Here is a 21,036-nt window from a genome sequence, read left to right as displayed (position 1 = left end):
GGGCCCCAAATGGGAAGAGCAGAAAGAATCATTCTCTCTCTCTCTCTCTCTCTCTCTCTCTTTTCTGCTAGTCCTGGGGCTTGAACTCAGGGCCTGAGCACTGTCTCTGGCTTCCTTTTGCTCCAGGCTAGCACTCTACCACTTGAGCCACAGCGCCACTTGTAGCTCTCTCTATATATGTGGCACTGAGGAATCAAACCCGGGGCTTCATGTATTCCAGGCAAGCACTCTAGAGAATCATTCCTGACAGCTCCAATTTCTCATAGCAAAGCTCTTGGGACACCCATGGCAGAGCTCTTCATGTCAACATAACCACATGAGCTTGTGACCTCTTTCTGTCAGTGTCTGGTAGGATGCATAGAAGGTGTGATTATCATCAGGATGTTTTCAAATGTCTCCATTTCCAAGCTTGAATTAATTTTCCCTGTAGGAGTACTTCATGGTGAGAAAGAAACAGGCCTCTTATGTCTGTAACTCTTGGTGCCGCTGCACAGAACAGATCAGGTACAGAATGGATGCGAGGCAGGAACTGCTGCAGGAGCGGCTGTTTCCCACTAAGTGTTCCACCTCTGTGTACCCCGGCCTTGAACTTGGTTACCTTCTCGCTGACACTTCAACCAACCCCTGGGGAACAAAGAGACATAATGTTGTGCCCATCGATGCAATGGGAGCCATCACAGGGGTTAAAATGACAATAAACGAAGAGAGGAGAGTTGAACTGGCTGTAAATCACCTCGACTTTCCTGCATTGTCTTAGTTCAATTGAAAAGGTTTGACCTTCTACTGTCCAGTAAAAACGGCCCCAACATCCATTGGTAGAGGTCATAATTCTGGTTTGTATTAAGGATTCAGAACAGCCTATGTCCAAAAAAGAGGCTGATGATTTCAAAAACAAGAAGAAGAAAAGATTTATTAGCAGTTAGTTGAAGTAACAGATTCTGTGATAGTGCCAGGTCCTGCCAAATGTATGGCAGGTGTCAAATGTACAGAGACCCTTGTGTACACCACACACACACACACACACACACACACACACACACACGAATATTTCCTTGCATTTCAGTCATGGCTTCACATGGGAATTTGCAGAATTCATAGCCTGTTTAATGTTCTCTAACCCTAAAGTCAGTAATGCTGAGAATACATTCATAACACACACATTGGGACTATATTAGGTTTTAAAAAGGCTTTAAAAAGTGATTTTTTTTCTTTTGGCAAAATGGTACATAAAAATTGGTAAATAATTGCTTTCTTTATGTATATGAAAACTAATCTTTCTAGTAGTAATGATCTAACACTTAAAAACAGTGCCTGAAGGCACTTAAATGATTCCATTTGTAATATATCTCGATCCAAGCTAGAATACAGTACATTCTATGGACACAACAGCTTATAGGACTATAACTTTTAAGTATACAAATGTGGTATTAACTTAATTCTCCTTTATTTTGGCTCATCTAATTTACAAACACGATTTCTGAGTTTAACAGTATTTGTAATGGCAACATCCAAAGCAGTTTTGGCTGCATAAAGCACTATTTGTTGCACAAAAATGTAGTTGTTTGTGCAAGTTTAAACATTTCACAAGGCCAGCTGAGTTCATTTCAGCCCTACTTACAAAATAATTATTGGCAAATGAAATGGGCTGGGGTAGAGACAAGACATTTAAGCTTCTGAGAGGTTTATAGAACCAGATTGACTATTGAAAGTAAAATTGAAAGGTCATAATCAATTGAATGGCACAGGTTGAACTGTTAGGACAAAAAAGGGTTTGACAGAAAAAATATTTACAATGGAACAATAAGGAAAACGTTGTGTTACACTCAGAAACATGGAAAATATGCTGTTCAAAATTGTTGGCTCTAGAATAAATAAAATCCAGACTTAGACTATTAAAAATATCAAAGTGGTCCACTTTGTGCCAACTCCATTTCTTCTGTTGCTTGTTATAAAGAAAATCCATTATTGGATATAATACAGTCCTGGTTAAATTATCAAAGACATTTTTTCCATATGAAAAAAAAGTTTACCATATGCTATAGATTCTTAACAATTTTAATACACTTCTATCACAGACCTAGATTCAGAATTAAGAGGAAATTTTAAGTCATATCTTAACCTGCAGGTACAAGTCCCATTGATCAAAGTCTTTATAAAACACCCCTGAATAAACCCAACCCACCATAGAAATCCTTCAAGAATCTGTTAGGTGAAAGAAAATATCTGTGCCCAGTAGTTGTCATTAACCTAGACTGAAACTAGCAGGATATTCTCGGAAACACAACCTCTCAGCAGGTAGCTTTATAATCAGGAAGACGTCTTGAACTGTTTTGCTATAGTTTTGTCTTCTGGAATATTATAGAATGTACCTATTCAGTGTTCTTCAGCCTAACTTTTTAAAGACTTTGCAACGACTTTACTGTGTACTCTAGAATTTCCTCCCACCCCACTTCATGCTACAGTTTAATTCACTTCCTTTTTCTTGGCTATTATCAGTTCTGGGTAAGGGGATTTCATTATTCCATCTCCACATGTTTACCCGGTTACCATGCTTCCTGGACCCTTCCCCGTAAGCAGTAGCATACCCAGTAAGTTTCTTTGTTCTGTGGTCATAGTTGCAAATAGTGTATTTTGACTGTATTCCTTCTTTTTTTAATCTTCCCCCCAGGCACAACTCCTTCACACTAATCTCTCATCCACAGAGCATTATACATTCATCTTCTTTCGGCTTTCCCTTTTCCTCTTAGCTTGACTTATGTCCTGTTTAACCAGCTAAGTAAATATATATATATATGTTATATTATATATATGCATGCACACTCATGGATATTTATACTTATGTGTATATCCATTAATACGAATAAGTTTAAGTCTACCTTCCACGTAGTGTTTTATATATGGTATTTTATTCTTTGAGCTCAACTTGTCTTGCGTAATAGCATGACCTCTAGTTGTATTCATTTTCCTACAAATGACATTTTACTTTTCTTGGGGTGTGTGTGTGTGTGTGTGTGTGTGTGTGTGTGTGTGTGTGTGTGTAAATATATGTATACCCATTGGGCACCTGGGGTGATTCCGTGGTTTGGCTATTGGGAACAGTGTTGCTGTCAACATGGATGTGCAGGTGTCTTTCTGGTCTATTAATCTACTCTCCTTTGGATATCCGCCCAGTAGTGGTATTGTGGGGTGATAGGAAACATGTTTTTAAGCTTTTGAGGACTCTCCATGCTGATTTCCACATCGGCTGTCACAGTTTACATGGCTACCAGCAGTAAGGATCCTCTTTCCTCCTATCTTCTCCAGTGTTTGTTGTTGTGGTTTTCTTTTTTTTTTTTTTTTTGCCAGTCCTGGGCCTTGGAATCAGGGCCTGAGCACTGTCCCTGGCTTCTTTTTGCTCAAGGCTAGCACTCTGCCTCTTGAGCCACAGCACCACTTCTGGCCATTTTCTGTATATGTGGTGCTGGGGAATCGAACCCAGGGCCTCATGTATATGAGGCAGGCACTCTTGCCACTAGGCCATATCCCCAGCCCCTGTTGTGGTTTTCTTGATGGCTGTCACTGCTTTGGAGTGAGATAGAGTCATAGAATCAAAGCGTGCCTTTGACTCACATTTCCTGTATGCCTTAACGTTGAATTTTTTTCATGTATCTTGTAGCCATTTGTATTTCTTCCTGTGAGAACTATCTGTTCAGTTAGTTTGCTTCCCTGTTTGTTATTAGGACTCTTGTTCTCTTGCTGTTTAATTTCTTGAGTTCTTGGTATATTCTGGATAGCAATCCTTAGCTAAGGAAAATTGTTCTCCCAGTCTGCGGGTTGTTTTTCGGTTCTAGTGGTTGTTTGTTTTGCTGTGCAGAAATTCTTCAGTTTGATAAAATCCCTATTTGTGAATTCTTGCTCCAATCCTTTGGGCACCTGGAGTCTGGAGGGAAAATTTTCATCTGTGTCTCCCAACATTTCCTCTACATTATCCTATAGTAGATTTAAATTTTCAGGCTGACTTTGAGGTCTTGATGCAACTTGAGTTTACATTTGTACACAGAGAGATCAGGGTCATTCCAGTCACCTGCAATGAATATCCAATTTTACCAGCACTATTCATTGAAGACTGCCCTTTGTTTATCCATGGCATCTTTCTTATTTCTTTGTGGAAAATTAGTTGGCTCTAGGTATTTATTTGTGGATCTTCTATACTGTTCCATTGGTCACCGAGTCTTTTTTAGGTCAGTCCTAAGCTTATTTTGTTACTATGGCTCTGCAGTTTCCCTTGACGTCCAGTCATGTCCTGCCTCCGGCCGTGCTGTTAGTACTTAGAATTGCTTTGGCTGTTCCAGGGGCATTTATTTATTTATTTATTTTGCCTTAGTATGAACTTTATGTGGACTTTTGAAATTCTATAAGGAATGATGAGATTTTTGTGGCTATGGCATTGATAGTGCGCTATCAGTGTATATTGCTTTTGATAGTATGGCTATTTTCACAATGCATTCATCCTTCACTATATCATAGTTCTTTGATTTCAGGTTTTTAAAAAGGTACAGTGAGGGGCTGGGGGTGTAGCCTAGTGGCAAGAGTGCCTGCCTCGGATACACGAGGCCCTAGGTTCGATTCCCCAGCACCACATATACAGAAAACGGCCAGAAGCGGCGCTGTGGCTCAAGTGGCAGAGTGCTAGCCTTGAGCGGGAAGAAGCCAGGGACAGTGCTCAGGCCCTGAGTCCAAGGCCCAGGACTGGCCAAAAAAAAAAAAGGTACAGTGAGCCCTCACCATGGGAGTTACATTCCAAAGACCCTTGCAATAGGTAAAAATAGGTGAAAATCTGTGAAGTAACAATAAGTGATCCACAATATAGTGAGGGATGACTATGTTACGCTGCTACTTCATGGATTTTCACCTATCGTGGGAGTCTCTGGAACATCACTCCCATGATAGGTAAGGGATCACTTTATTAATTCTGCCAGTCTGTGAGCATGGGATGTCTTTCCATCTTCTGAAGTCTTCCTCAGTTTCTTTCTTCAAGTTCTCGTAGTTTTCATTATAGAAGTCTTTCTTTTGTTGGGTTGATGCCCAATTATTGTTTTGGAGACTTTTGTGAATAGAATTGTTCTCCTGGTTTCTGTGTCAGCGTGTTTATTGTTAATACACTAAAAAGCTACTTTTTTTTTTTTAGGTATCATGTGTCATGCTATCTCTCCAAAGGTATTTACCAGATATAAAGGGGTGTTTTTTGTTGTTTTGTTTTGTTTTTTGGTGGTTTCTATAGGGTCTGTTAGGTACATGATTTTGTCATCCGAAAGTAGAGATAATTTGATCTCTTTTTATTCTATTTGAATCCCTTTTATTTCTTTCTCCTGCCTTTCTTTCTCTGTAGAAATTCTAGTACAATATTAAGAGGGAGAGAGGACATCCTATCTTATTCCTAACTTTAGAGTAAATAGTTTGAGTTTTTCCCCATTTAATATGATATTGGCTATGTTTGTCATATAAAGCCTTTATGAAGTTTAGGTACATTCCTTCTATTCCTATTTTCTTCAGAGCTTGTATTATAAAAGGATGTTGAATTTTACAATCTTTTTTTATCCACTCAGTGTGAATTTGTGTTTATTTTTTTGTCAGTGAGATGTGTTTCTTGGAGGCAAAACAAATGTGTTTTGTGTTTCACACTGCTGTTCTGTGTTTTTTGATTGGAGAGTTGATACTATTGGCTTTTAATATTACTGTTGAGAAAAATGCCAGATTTTCCATCATTTTGTTCTTTCTGTAATGCTTGCTTCTTTCCACTTCCTGCTTTGCTAATCTACTCCAGTAGTACCGTTGATTCATTCTCGTCTTTTCTGGTTTTGATTGTCTTATGGAAGGTAGGATTCCCTAAGTATCTTTCATAGTGCTTGTTTAGTGGCCATGAATTCCTTTACCCTTGATCATGGAAGGATTTTATTTCTCTGTCAGCTCTGAAGCATTAGCTTTGCTGTGTACAGTAGTCTATAGGATGGTAATTGTTCTTCCAGACTTGAACTGTCTTCCATGCTCTCCTTGTAGTTTGTTATTCCATTGTCCCCTTTCTTTTGCTTTTGTCTTTTTTTTTTTTTTAACTCAGTTGTGGGGCTTGAACTCAGTGTCTGGGCGTTATCCTTGAGCTTTTTTGCTTAAGGCCTAGTGCTCTACCACTTTGAGCCACAGCACCACTTCCAATTTTCTGATGCAGTTAAGAGTTTTACATACTTTCCTGTTGGGGATGGCTTTGAACTGTACTCCTCAGATCTCAGCCTCCTGAGGATTACAGGTATGAGCCACCAATGCCCAGCTGATATTATTTCTTTATACTGTATATTTAGCAGTCTCTGGGTGTGCATACATACATGCTAGTCCTAGAGCTTGAACTCTGGGCCTAAAAACTGTCCCTGAGCTTTTTTAGCTCAAGGCTAGAGCTCTACTACTTGAGCCACAGCCCCACTTCTGGCTTCTTGGTGGTTATGTGAAGATAAAGAATCTCATGGACTTTCCTTCCAGGGCTGGCTTTGAACCACAATCCTTAGATCTCAGCCTTCTGAATAGCTTACAGGCTTGAGCCATCGGCACTCAGCTTATGTTTAGTGGCTTTTTCACTTTAATATGTCTAGGTGCGTTTCTTCAGTGGTCTTGTCTGTTTGGAGTTTTGTAAGCCTTTGATAGATGAGACTTATCTTTCTCCAGATTGGGAAAGTTTTCTGCTATTATTTTGTTTGCTCAGTGCCTTTAGTTTTTATTTCTTCTTCCTCATCTATTTTTTTATGCATAGATGTGATCTTTGTTTTAGGGTTTTTTTTTTTCATTATAAAGATGATATACAGAGGGCTTACAATTATATGTCAGGCATGAGCACATTTCTTTTTGGATAATGTCACTCCTTTCCTCCCTCCCTCCCTCCCTAGATATGACCTTTTGAACAAAGTCTTGAGATGTTTTCTAAGTTCCCTTGGTATCTTTTAACTGTTTTTATCTTTGACTTGTTTGATCGAGTGAGTTCTTATTCTTTATAGTCAACCTCTGATACTATTTTCAACTGCTGTACTATTGCCTAGGTTTTCAACTGAGTTTTTTATTTAGGTTTTTGAATTCTTCGTTTTCAGGGTGTGTCTTTTTTCTTGGTTTCCACCTTTATTGAATTCCTATTTCATATCCATGCGGCCTTCTAGTTCATTTAGCTGTTTGTATTCTTTTGTTCATTTAATATCTCTTGTTTGTTCAACTTGTAATTCTAGTTCTTTGAACATCTGTTCCTTTAATTTGTTGACAATTCTTATCATTGGCTTAGCTCATTGTTTGGCCTTCCTCTCCGATCTCACTTAAGTTTATAGTTGTGGTGTTATGATTTCGAGGGTGACATGTTGTCTTGTTTATGAATTTTCTGATATTTTTTTCTTGGACTTACGTATCTAGGCTAAGGATTTGTGAAGCTTTTGTCTCAAATCCTCAGTTGGTAGTTCTCTTACAACTTGATTAAGATGGGGTGATGAGTGGGTGGTGCTGTGTTTTTAGGGTGGGTCTCCATTTTCAAGTCTCTGGGGTTTTTTTGTTTGTTTTGTTTTCCTCTTAGGGTAAGGAAGCTGGGTTTCGGAGATTTTTCTAGATGCTGAACCACAATCTTGTGCTTGTGTTAAGTTCTAAAGGAGAGTAATCACTGTTCCTGTTCCAATCTTTTTAGATGACTTTGGGGTCCAGAATGCGTCCGTGTTCTAGGCAGACCTTCCTTTACTAGAGTGGGAATCACATGGAGCTCAAAAAGGGCAGTCCTGTTGGAATAATTCTAGGTATTTTTTTATATAGAGTGAGGAAGGGTGGGAGTTAAGTTTGGTAGGAGTGGTTATTGGGAAAGTGGAATGAGGTGGGCAGAAAAATGAAAAAAGTAGCTAAGGTTGTATTGGGTTGGGGTACTATGATGGTGAGGTTGGAAGGAAGGAATGTGTGCATGCACGCGCGCACGCACGCCCATGAGTACGAGGCAGGCACCACTAATGGCCAAGGAGGAGGAAAGAATGCAAAGAGAGGAAGACCAAATTTAGAAGACAGACAGACAAGTAAACTGAGTAGTAGGACAAACAGAAGCAGAAAAGGAAAAGCAAAACAACGAAAGGAGATATTGTTCAGGTAGTATATTAGATACTGAGCGAGATTAGGGGGTGTGGAAGAGAATGTAAGAGAAGGGTTTCACTTGGAGATGTTGCCAGGGTGAGAAACTAGAGTTAAACAAATACAACACTCAATACAGTTGAGCCAATACAGGGTCAAAGGCAAGCCTGATACACAGCACTTGGGAAGTCCTAGTTGTTCTTATATTAACCTGTATGTACATTTCTAGATAAACGTCTCTGCAGATAGGTTTCCCTCAGAAGGGAGAGGCCTCTGAGTAGAGGCTGTAGCCCTGTTTTTGACCCAGTGGGAGTTCCACGGCCACTTAGCCGCGTGGATCTAATGGCTTACTGTGCCTGAGTTTTTAAAATTAGGTGTGTGTGCACATCCCCTTATTCGGGATTTCTAAGTCCCACAGCGCCTCCCACCGCGAGGCCACAGCCACTGCCTTAGTGTTCAGCACTTTCCCAAGGTGGTGGTCCTCTGTCCTTGGATTTTTGCATCCTGAGCCCCTTGGTTACAGCTTCCTGCAGCTGCTCAAGTTTTTGTTAAAGGAGATTCGTGGGCTCTGCCAGCGGTCTTCTTCAGGATGCTGTACAGCTGCCTTGCATCTTCTCCCCAGGCCTCTGGGGTCCCTCAGCACCCTCCAAGGTGAGACCCATAGCTGTGCCCCCGGCAGGCTGGGTGGGCTTCATCCAGACTTGGAGCCCGAGCTTGTTAGCTGCAGAGGAATGTCCACTTACGCTTTTGTTAACTCACCTACCCTTCTTCAGCCTCCTATAATCAACCCTCTAAACCTGACTTCGATGGCGGAGTATCGCGATCTCCCCTCTCTGGCCCCTGCTCCTCCAGAGAAGTCTGTCAAGATGGCAGTTTTCCACTTCCTGCTGCCCACTTCCGGGGCATCCCAGTTCTTGTTCCAGTCAGTCTTGCCTCTTAGGACAGACCAGGCCTGCTCCAGAGGGCTTCAGCAGGTGGTAAAATGCTTAGGATATTGGTTGTTTTTCCACCTCTGAGTTGGGGGAATCCCTAAGCAGGATAGTCTGATGGTGTCTTCCCACTCAGGTTCCTTTACCCATAGGCGCCTCTGACACCAAACGTCTTTTTAGAATCCTTGCCACCCTTTCTTCCACCTTTATTTCTTCCACTTGATTGCTTCTTGAGTATGTGAGAACTCCTTGTAGGTTGGCCAGTCTTCCCTCCTCACCCTCCTGAACATGCCGCGGGGCTTGGGGTCGGTGGATTCTTTTCATTCATGGAACAAATAAGGTTGACTGTTTCACTCCATTGTCTTGCCTCTCCTACTTAATTCACTTTCTTTTCACAACCACAAAATAGTTTTGTTTGCTACCATTAGGGACTTTAAAAATTCTCTTTTAATATTGCACTTGAAAGTTAAAACATTTTCAAATTAGGACACTTAAAAACCAAGAGTTTTAATATTAAATTGGTTCCAATTTAACATTGGCCTTTTTTAATTAGGCTAGCACTGACCAACAACAGATGTTTGGGGAAAAGATATAACACTTAAGCTTTGCCATCAGTGTGAGTATTTAAAGGGTAGAAGGGGTATAAATCTTTCATAATAAAATCCAAGTGCTTTAAGACAGCGACTGAACCTCATATTTGAAAGCACTTAAATCTAGGAGTTTAAAAGTCACAAGGTTAATTAGGTCACGTTTCAGAAATGATTCTACAATCCGAATTTCTCACTGGTAAATCAATGGTAACAGCACTCTGCATTCTAAAATTACTAAAACAGAAGACTAAATATCTTACATTTTCTTTTAGTGGTTATACATCTGGCTCCTGTATAGAGCATAAATAACAGACTCAGGATAATTTAAATCCAGCAGACTAGCCTCCGGAAAGGCCCTTCCAACCCCAAGCCCATGTAAGAATACAAAGCCAAAGGGATACATTAAAAAAAGAGAAAGAGAGAGAGAGAGAGAGAGAGATTGTTTTATTGTGACATTTATGACATTGACCCCTTGTTGACAGGAATGACCGTAAATTTGGCATATTGCACATGTGTAAGGTAGGACACTGGATGCACTGGCGATTGTCTGGTGGCTGGGGCTGTTTTCTGGTCTTCCCCAACCTCAAGGCACATGTGAGCCAGTCACAGAAATTCCATTACCATTTGGTGTAGACAATTAACAAGTCTTTGGTCTTAATAAGCACCATTACAAACCCTCACATTAAGGGCATTATTATTCTAGTTTATAAATGTTTCAATGATAAAAAAAACCAGCACGATTACAGTATACACACACTTAATTTACATGTAATGTATTATACTCATAACTGAGATAAGCTACTGAACTAACTTTGGTTGATTGAAATGAAGTATCTGAACTGAGTACTTTGTAATTTGTTTCCTAAGTTGTGCAGATATTACAGTGCATTCATAGATCTAGTTTGAAAATTTACTAGCACCAAATAGATATTACAAATGGCCAACCTACACTTGAATTTGGAGAAGCGAAGTTTCAAAATTTGAAATAATCCATCAGGTGAAAAGCACATTCCTGCATATCTGCTGAAAGGACATTAGCATGGGCGTGAACCCATAAGGGGATTTACTCCTAGTTTTCCAGAATAGGCACATATGACCACATAACTTAACTACACGCAGAAGCCTGAGGAAGTGGTTGTTTGAATTAGGTAATTACCTGTACCTTCTTTTTTTGTAATACAAGAATAGTGCTTGTTTATACAAATTTACTTGGTGAGAAAGATTGTACCTATGATAAGAAGATTCTGGGGGAAAATGTAATCCTAGCTATAGTTGTTTTTCCTTAATTATTTGGTCTCTGGATGGTGAATTAATGAAGCAAAATCTGAATTTTCATCTTCAGATTATCTCCCAGTTCACCACTGAGGTAGTCTTTGTCATATTTGTCTTCTAGCTGATTGAGTTCTTTCTTTTTATAAAGTGGAGTACTACTGATTTGTAATGAGTAGGTTCCAGCCACTGGCTTCCTCTTTGTGAAGTGGAGGTAGCTGATCCCTTCCTTTTGGTTGATTTTAAAAAAGCCATCTTCATTTCCAGATTCAATCAAATATCTGTTGTGATTTGTCAGAGTCGTAAGGGCTGGAAGGAGTTCTAGGATTCGGACCTTGTTGCTGATGTGGGAAATATTGAAGGCAAAGGTGGCAGTCTTCTCGATGTCCCAACTTGCCAGGCTCACGTTGGCTTCAGTTTCAGATTGATCCTAGAAAGACATAAAATATGCCAGTTGGTTCTCATGTGAAAGGAAAAGTGATTCGAATCTCACACTCATACAACTTCCTGCCCACAAAGCTCATTGTAAAAGTACAAGTGTGTTTAAATGAATTAAACTGATATCAAGGAGGAAGGTCGAGCTACATGTATTTGTCTGAGCACTGGGTCTCACACAGTATATGACCCTGGAAATCTGCTAGATACACAAATTCAAGGCTCCACCCAGACCTAGTGAAGTAGAATTCCAGGCCCTCTCTCAGCAGTCCAGTTCAGTTAAGTCTTTCAGGTAATTTTACAAGTATAGTCAAGTTTGAAAGCTGATGTTTTAATAGGCTGTTTTGTTTCGGAGGACTTATCTCATTTCCCAAGCCGTAGCAGGCAAGTTGTGGTACGGATCCTAAAGAGCAGTCTATTTCAATTTCATTCAGTGATGCAAACCATCCCCTCCTCAGAACACACCTCTGAACTGACTTCCTGACTCTGATGATCTGCTAATATTCAATGCTTTTCACCTGGCTTCTTGCTCGCCTCTCTGGGACCACATGTGCTGGATTCTCTGGGCAGGGAGCCAGAGGTCTTGAGTGAATCTCTGTGCATTTCCGAATTTAAGAGTCTGCAGCAGCCTTAGGCAAAGAAACCCAGGCTGCTGGGGCTCCTTGTTGGTTTTGTCTACTGTCCAAGTTCCCTTGTGCTGCGCATGCTTCTTTTCAGAAGAGGAGTCTCTAGCTTTCAGAACGTGGCCCCCTCCCCTCTGGGGAGCACTGGTTCACTTCACTGTTCTGCCCACCTCTGTCCTGAACGTCAGAACTTCTCCCTTCAGCAGACTTCGGGTGGGTGTTTGGCTTTTCTTTTTGTAAAGACAAGGGAAATGAGCAAGTATGTGAAAACCTTTGAATGACCACTCCCGAAAAAGCAGCTAGAGACGCCACAGAAAGCGCCACAGCCTCTTGCAAAGCAGCCTAGAGCTCGGGAATGTCTGGATTTTCTCCCTCGGGAGATTTTTTTCACACGTTGGAACATCCTTGGAGGAAACCACAGGAATCCGGAAAGCCTTTCCTTTAAGGAGACCTACCTGAAGATGGGAGGCATCCGTTCCATTTGTGCTTCTCCGTTTCCGGCCCCGTTTGGGGTAGCCATTGATCTTACACTCGTAGCAAGCCTCTGGGGACAGTGAATTGTCGTCCATCTCACTGCTGGCTGCTGGCTCGGGGCCTCCTCGGCCCATGCCCATTCCAGAAACACAATGCCTGTGGCAGAAGGGAAGGGCCAGTGGTTTTCACAAGAACCAAGAGACAAGGCAAGCGGGGCGGGAGTGGTGGTGACGCCCCTCCCCCACAGGGGTGCTGCTCTGACTTTGCTATGTGTCAGTGGATGCGTGTGTGTCAGAGCTTGTCCAACTGTGGAAAACTGGTTCAAGTCACTCAAAACCACGAAGGCCGTTGGGTTTGACTCATGAGAAGGCAGACAAACAAACCCATGCCCAGGAGAGATCTAGCGAGTGAGGCTGTTTTTCTTTGCCTTTCACTTACAAAGCCAAATTATTGTGTGTCTTCCATATTTCACAAGTACCTTGTTTTGTTTTTCAGAGGCCACTTGGAATGTGGATATATCAGGCTCTTCTTTCCAAATGTGTTGAAACATCTGAGTAGTCCTTAACAAAAATCTTTATTTTGGGGCTAGAGTCTAGTCTAGTGCTTGAAATAGCGAGACCCAAAACTGCTATAAATGGGTAATTTCTATTAGTGTGCCATAATGTAGGCCAGATATTATTTTTTTTCCCTATAGTACTTGTCTCTCCCGGCTCCCTCTGCCCCCAGCTGCTCTTGCTCAAGGCTAGCACTCTACCACTTGAGCCACAGCCCCACTTCTTTTGTTTATGGGGCGCTGAAGAATCGAACCCAGGGCTTCATGCGTGCTAAGCAAGCACTCTACCACTAAGCCACAGTCCAGCCCCTTGTCTCCTCTTTATAACTCATTTTCCTTTATGCACTTAGGATTCAAAATCTAATTCCAGGGGCTGGGGATATAGCCTAGTGCCAAGAGTGCCTGCCTCGGATACACGAGGCCCTAGGTTCGATTCCCCAGCACCACATATACAGAAAACGGCCAGAAGCGGCGCTGTGGCTCAAGTGGCAGAGTGCTAGCCTTGAGCGGGAAGAAGCCAGGGACAGTGCTCAGGCCCTGAGTCCAAGGCCCAGGACTGGCCAAAAAAAAAAAAAAAAAATCTAATTCCAGTGAGTTTACCACATATTGGTCATATTTTACTGCTCTTAAGGGTTCCTGCTACTTTCTTTAGTCTTGTCAGAGTCTGACACACTTCCTTTTCTCTATGTTGCAAGTGAAATGTGTAGAAAGAGTGAAATAGATGAAACGTTCATTTGCCCACCCTGTACGTGTACACACATCCACATAGTGATTAAGTGTTGAGGAGGTAAGCCACAAGTTTTGCAGGCTTTGGTTCTTTTCTCAGATCATGGTTCCAGGATTTTCATCTCCCAGGAGCACCACTTATAAGAAATGTGACTACAAAATCCCACTGGCCAAGAGCCAGTTTGGAGTGTCACAATTTTTTTTGCTGGGAAAAATGGTTCTGGCACTAAAACATAAAGAATGAGTCGCCTGAGAGCTAGACCCAGACATCTGGGAATTTGTATCCAGTACTGCTGGCATTTTTGTGTTCTTCCCATGAAACATTCTTTTTACCTTCTAGTTTACAGAGACCCAAAACAAATCACTTGAAGCCTGTGTGTCAAGTAACCTGGGACCACTAAATTAATAATTTGGTGTGTGTGAATATATAACTCTAGTGGGTATGTGAGAGAGACAGTAGTTGGAATACTTAGAAATATATATATATATAATATATATATATTTATCTTCCTGGGTAAAAATTGAAATTCATGGCCCAGTAACTACATGGATACCCAAGTCTATATTAGCTCTTCAGGAAAGCTCTCGGGTTTGAAAATTTACCACTAAACTGTTAAATAACTGAGTAAAATAAAAATGTTTTCCCTGTCCCAATTCTCACATAAACATACACTTTGCTCCAATTTATAAAAATGTTCTTTTCATGATTTGTAAATTTAAGACTGAAGTATAAAATAGGTTCTAAGACCCTAAGGTTATTTCTGAATTTCCAGAAATCCAGATGTCCCATTACAAATAGCATAACTGGAAACTTCCACAAAGGTAACAGGAATTAACCAAAGGATTACGAAAAGTGTGAGTATCGTTCTCTTCTAGGGCAAGGCCGTGTGTGTGTGTGTGTGTGTGTGTGTGTGTGTGTGTGTGTGTGTGTTACTGGGGTTGAAGTCAGGACTTTGCTTGTTGGGCAGGTGCTCTACCACTTGAGTCATGGCATGCCTGTAGACCTTTGTGCTTTTGTTTTTTAATGGTCTTTTTGCACGAGCCAGCCTTACTTTGACTTTCCTGTTCATGTTCCCAGTGTAGATGGGAATGACCCGTGCACACCACTGTGCCCAGATTTTTTTATTGGTTGAACTTTTTGCCTGAATGGATGGCCTCAAACTGATTCTCATGATCTCAGCCTCCAGAGAAGCTAGGATGACAGGTATAAACTACCAACTGGGGAGGTCATTTTGAGTTAAATAACATTATGAATGAGAGAGAATTGCCAGACAAGACTAGGAAAGTAGTACTTACCCTTGGCCTATTCGGAAGTAACCTGGTGGACAGCCACACAGGTAGCCTCCCTCTGTATTGGAGCAGCCGTAGCTGCAGGGGGCTTGTGAAGAGCCGCATTCATTGATGTCTTGGCACCCCCCACTGAACTGTTCATACTGGAAGCCAGCAGGACACATGCACTTGTAGCTTCCCAAAGTGTTGTGACAAGAGGCTCCTCCACAAATGTGAGCACTGAGACATTCGTTTTCATCTGCAGAAAAACCAGAAGACATTGCCGATGTGACACACTGACCAGAGATTTCCCTTAGGATGGGAAAGCAGGCAGCACTGACCAAGGTAGAGAGAGAAATATGTGGAAGCAGACATGGCTTCTTCTGTGTTGTCCCTCAATATGGCAGATGAGGTCAAATAACAGGACAGAAGATACTGGAATTCTAAGGAATCTCATAGAAGCCAGTGCCAGTACGTTGTGCTCCTTGTGAAGAATGTGGGGCTTGTTCATAGCCAAGGTTTGGGGAAGTCAAAGGAATCACACAGTTCTTTGTCCTTGCTTCAGAAGTGCTCGGTAATAGAGCAAATACCTTAAAAGCAGAGACCAACCATTTCCTCAGAGGCTGCTTTCTCAACTCTATTTGCACGATGTGCACATCTGGGGAAGGCTGATATCCTACAGGAAGGATCTGACCCATTTGGACTTCCTTTTCAGAAATCTGCAGAAGCCCCTAGGTGCTTGTTCTTGGATGAACAGTGCTTGCTGGCATGTCTCCTCCCAACTCTGAATGCCCCTTCCCCAATCTAGCCTCCTGCCCACCGTGTCTGAGCCATGTCTGAAGCTCAGTGCAGCTGGAAGAGAGTCCGTGCAGACTTCCTCAGTAATAACTGGGGGAAACCCACAAGAGAGATGCTGTGGGACTGGAGACCCACAGGGACTTGCCAAGTCTGGTAGAGTAAGAAGTAAGAAAAAGAAAAATAAATGGAACTTAAAAAAAAAAAAGGAGCTTGAAGGAAGAAAACTGTGACTTTCTCATTATTTCCAGGTTATACCTTTTCTATTTTGTAGACCTGCCTTAGTAGGGAAAGTTGGAAGTTTGTTCTAAGACCCATTTTCGTTTTTTGTTCATTTGAACACAGGTAGATTGGCCTACGTGGAATGGACAAGACAGTTAAATGAACATCAGATGCCTTCTCTGTGGCACGCAGATATGTGTATCACATTCATCTACAGAACGCTTCCTACAGTCTGAGGTAGGCATCATATTCCCCGTCTCACAAACGAAAATATTTAGCGTTCTTTTTTTCTGCAGTTAGAAAATAGGTGAGTGAAAGGGGCCAGTGAAGTGTTTGTATTTATTTAGTAGTATTCTTATTTTTGGCCTTTCTATTTTCCTCCTTCCCTGTGGCTTGTCTGTGAGCTTTTCTTTGCCTATGTAGAGCCAGGGGCTCTATAGTCCCCTCTCAAGGAGTCTTAGGCTATGTATGGGAAAGAGAAATAATGAAATGTACCATGGTCTTTGTTCTTTCCCCCTTGCTTTAAATTAGGGATGAAGTATGTCATAGAAAGAAACCAGTACCTACGTCCAAGAAGCAATCTGAAACACTGAGGGTATTACTCAGGGAGGGAGAAGGCTCCTGGACTAGCCTCTTCCCCTTTTTCCTCTCTACTTGCTCCCTTAAAAGCTGATCTGTGTGGAGAACGTAAGTAGTTTAATGCTTCTGTGTCCTCTATTTAGTGTGTTCAGCCATCTATTTCCTGCTGGGACTCTGACTAATAAATAAAGCCTACAAAGAAATAAGCAGATGAGGGGCACAGTCAGTGAATAGCTTAGTTTATCCTGCTTTTTGCTAAGTAGGACCATGATTAGAAGTTCCTTCATTACTTCCTTGTAAGTATTAATGCTGGACTATCTGAGGAGAAAACAAGTTCTTTTCAAGGTGGTATTTCAACCAGATTGGTACAGTGAGGCAAGAGAGGGATTTTTAGGTTAGGAGATAGGTCAGACTAGATACTCTCTAAGGTAAAGAAGTTAGTGAAGGTTCAGTGTTCACTGCTTGAAAATGGTATGTGCACTCAGCCTTTTTATTAACTTAGCAACACTACAACTTAGTGAACATGCTTTACAATTTTCTTGACCTGTTTCATCCTGTATACTCTAAAGCAAATGACTCTACAGAGGAATTTATTATTCTATATGCTAAAATAGTTTCATTATTCCAGTTGGTAATAAATCTTTTTTTTTTGGGGGGGGGGGCCTGGCAAGGGGATTGAACTGTCCTTGAGTTCTTTTGCTCAAGGCTGACGCTCTGCCACTCCGAGCCACAGTGGCACTTCCTGTTTTCCAGTGGTTAATTGGAGTCTCATAGACTGTGCTGTGTGGGCTAGCTCAGCCTCCTGAGTAGCTAGGATTATAGGTTTGAGCCACCAGCACCTATATAATACCATTCTTTTATAGAAGGAGCATTACCACCTCTGAAAAACCTGGATCTCTAGAACTAGAGGCTCCACGGCCAGGACTGTACAGTTTAAGTGGCAGTGGGGGCTAAGGGATTAACAACAGGAAAATCCCAAATGGAAAGTCAGCCTTCTTTCACCAGTTTTCTCTTGGACAAAATGGGTTGACTAATTGCAAGCTGAAAGTTTCACATCTGTTTCTAAATAGGAATGAAGTGACACCATACCCCAAACCTAGCCATGAGGAAGAGTGAGCTTCTAGCCAGCTAGGAATTAAGATCTTGCCTGGTCCAAGTGATCTGCTGTTTTCACAGCTCTGGAGGAGCTTCATTCTAGCCCTACGTCATTTTAATTGGGACTTGTGAAGCCAGTTTGGTGTTTCCAAACATTAAGAGCCCCAAACTTTTTCTAAGCTCTTCCCCCCCACTCCAAAAAAAAAAGTGGTGCTGGAGAATTGAAGGCAGAACCTCTCCTGCTTGCAAGGCAAGCGCTCGCCCTGGGAACGCGCTGCATCTCTGCAGACTCACTCAACAAGTCTGGACCGAAGGGAAGAGGACAAGGTTTAGTACCGATGCACCTCTCCTCTCTTACATTTTTTTCTCTCATAATTCTAATTACTCTAATTCTAATTACTGAGTGTTGAAGTACCGAGCCCACTGTAGAATTCTGTGAACAATGTCAGAAACTAGTCTTAAAATCAGAGACAACTATGTCCCCGGAGCTGATAATGAGCATAAGTGTTTTATTAAAACCAGGCAGTACCGAGAGCTGTATGTATGGTCTACTCCACCAGGACTAGGATCACTCTAGCCAACCCTACATACCTCTGCAAAACTGTCATGCGCCAAGACAAGCTAGATGAGACCATTTTAATAAATGAAAACATGAGATATATTCTTTTGGAGTCAGTGAAATAGTGCAGTAAGAAGTACCAAACTCAGGAAGAGGTCATTTTGTGTAGTTTTGGCTAAGGGATCTGTACCTCCATGTGTGGTAGCTAGGTCATGTGCCCTTTCCTACCGGCCTGCACTTGCGCTCTGTAGATGCTTGCTGTGAGGAGGGGAAAGGTTTTAATGTCACTTGAAAAAAAGTTAGAAGTCCTGGAGTCTAGTTCCAGGCATGTCTCAAGCGAACCAGGGGCTTAGGACCTACCGCTGCCGGGGCTTGAGCTAGATGTCCCCTGCCGTCCTTCCTAACTCTCAATGTTTTGACTCTCTAGTGTCCATCGAGTTGCTTTCCCATGACATTGTGGAATCAAAGATGGTATCATTTCCAGTTTAATGAGAGTCTGTTGAGCTCCCTTAATTGTCAAAACAATTTAGCAAATCCTGAGAACATTCTGTGTCTCTGCTGCTCACTCTCTGCCCCAGAGCTGTGTAGAGCTGAGCAGAACTACTTCTGTATCTTCTGGCTGGAAGACACTTTGCAGTCACAAGTGGGATTTGGCTCTCCCCCCACCCCGCCCCCCGAACCCCACCCCTTATGAAGAGAACTCTAGTGGGGACTGAGGACTAGCCACGGGGGGAGGTGGGGGCTTCATTCCAGATAAGATGAAGCATCCTTTAATGTACTTTACTGTAACTTTTTTTTTTAGTGTACCATTTTTTAAAGATGATTCCTTTCCTATGGTGTGCATTGGGTTCGGGCAGTCTTAAATACGGTGTGCCGTTTCTGTTGGCAGTGTGGGTGCTGGGGGGGGCCGTGGGGAGGGGGGGGCGCCGCTACTTGCCCACACACTGGTTCCACTGGTAGTGCTGCAGGTAGCCCTGGGGACAGCTGCACCGGTAGCCTCCGATGATGTTCTGGCAGCCATGCTGGCAGCGGTGGTTGCCCTCACACTCATCCACGTCTGAAAAAAGCAGAGTCGTCTTGCAGCCACACTTATTTCCACGTGAAGGGAAAGGGCAGTGCTAGTAAGAAATGCGTGCATTTCTGTACAACTCTAAGAGTCCAGCCCTCAGAGTCCAGCCGGGGAGTCTTGGGGTTCTCCATGCACAGACCAGAAATCTAGCTATTGTTTTTTGTTTGTTTGGTTTTTGCCATTGCTGGGGCTTGAACTCAGGGCCCGGGCACTGTCCCTAAGCTCCTTTTGCTCAAGGTTAACACTCTACCATTGGAGCCACAGCGCCACTTCCAGCTTTTTCTGTGATTAATTGGAGATAAGAGTCTCACGGACTTTCCTGCCCGGGCTGGCTTTGAACCACAATCCTCAGAGCTCTGTCTCCTGAGTAGCTAGGACTACGGGTGTGAGCCACCGGTGCCCGGCCAGTAGCCATTGTTCTTGATGACTGAGTTATTCCCTCTTAGGTTAAAACATTAATCTAGGCAAGGCAAGTATTGCAGACACAAAGCATGGGACTCAAGCAAACACCTCCCGTCTTCAGCTGAGTGTCCCCCACCCATAAGGGGTGGATGCAGGCGCTGACAGTCGCCGGGCCGCCTCCACCCACCTTCACAGCTCGCCCCACTCTGATCCAAGGAGAATCCCCGCTGGCATTCACAGGTGAAGCTTCCAGGCGTGTTCTGGCAGACGCCTTTCGACCCACACAGGTTGATATCAGAGGTACATTCATTGTTATCTATGAAAAGCAATGGGAGAAAGGATTTTTTTTTTTTTGGCCTCTCCTGGGGCTTGAACTCAGGGCCTGAGCACTGTCCCTGGCTTCTTTTTTGCTCAAGTCTAGCACTCTGCCACTTGAGCCACAGCGCCACGTCTGGCCATTTTCTGTATATGTGGTGCTGAGGAATCGAACCCAGGGCTTCATGTATATGAGGCAAGGCTCTACCACCACGCCATATTCCCAACCCGGGAGAAAGGATTTAAATGCCCCAAAGTTCTCTTCAGAAAAGACCAAGTCCTGTGTTTTGTTCCACTTACCAATGCAGGCGGTGTGGTGCTGGGTGAACCCAGGAGGACATTTGCACGTGAAGCCACCAATGGTGTTAACACACAGGAACTGGCAGTTGTGCTGCTTGGTTGCACATTCATCAAGATCTGTAAGAAAACACGGCGTTGCGCTGAGTGGAAGACACGCCCTTAGCCAGCCGTGCCAGGGCTCCAGGGACCCTGACCACAACAGAACCTGCGAATGGGTCAGCGCCCCTCCATCAACAACAGTCTCAACTGAGAACACGGAGAAGACCAAGTGCTGCTTTGTGGGACCTAAGCATAGCCCGAGTCCCTTAAGTTTGAGAAAAGTCAAGTCTGAAATGCCTTTGTGGAGAAATTTCTAAAAATTTTTAAAACCAATTGTAAAATGAAGTGAAAAACTGAAGGAAAAATTCTAAGAGCTAAGAGTAATTAGCGTCATAGTTAGTATTTATCAAGTATGGTTTTTCGGGGCTGGGGGTGTGGCCTCGTGGCAAGAGCACTTGCCTCAAGTACGGTTTTTCATCGCTATGACATCTTCTGCTGTCATCAGGCCCCCGTCCTCACACTGTTGCCCATTTCTGGGCTCATTTTTTTTTTTTTTTTGGCCAGTCCTGGGCCTTGGACTCAGGGCCTGAGCACTGTCCTTGGCTTCCTTTTGCTCAAGGCTAGCTAGCACTCTACCACTTGAGCCACAGCGCCACTTCTGGCCATTTTCTGTATATGTGGTGCTGG

At 42.7% G+C, this 21,036-nt stretch overlaps 1 protein-coding gene across 2 annotated transcripts in view; it reads right to left on the bottom strand.

Annotated features, from left to right (window-relative positions):
* Window positions 1-10,048: 10,048 nt before the first annotated feature.
* Window positions 10,049-21,036, bottom strand: part of Fbn1 (fibrillin 1) — a 192,885-nt gene continuing 181,897 nt past the window's right edge. For both annotated transcript variants that reach the window (XM_048332978.1, XM_048332977.1), the window contains 6 exons: window positions 20,311-20,427; window positions 19,883-20,011; window positions 19,162-19,281; window positions 15,002-15,233; window positions 12,408-12,582; window positions 10,049-11,324 (listed from right to left, as the gene is read on the bottom strand). In XM_048332978.1, coding sequence (XP_048188935.1) covers window positions 10,935-11,324; window positions 12,408-12,582; window positions 15,002-15,233; window positions 19,162-19,281; window positions 19,883-20,011; window positions 20,311-20,427 — 1,163 coding nt within the window. In that variant the 3' untranslated portion in view covers window positions 10,049-10,934. The remainder of the gene's footprint in view (window positions 11,325-12,407; window positions 12,583-15,001; window positions 15,234-19,161; window positions 19,282-19,882; window positions 20,012-20,310; window positions 20,428-21,036) is intronic.

This window comes from Perognathus longimembris, chromosome 23, assembly GCF_023159225.1.
Source record: "Perognathus longimembris pacificus isolate PPM17 chromosome 23, ASM2315922v1, whole genome shotgun sequence".
Taxonomy (NCBI): domain Eukaryota; kingdom Metazoa; phylum Chordata; class Mammalia; order Rodentia; family Heteromyidae; genus Perognathus; species Perognathus longimembris.
The sequence above is the reverse complement of the archived record's forward strand: the minus strand, read 5'-3'. Positions and strand labels throughout refer to the sequence as shown.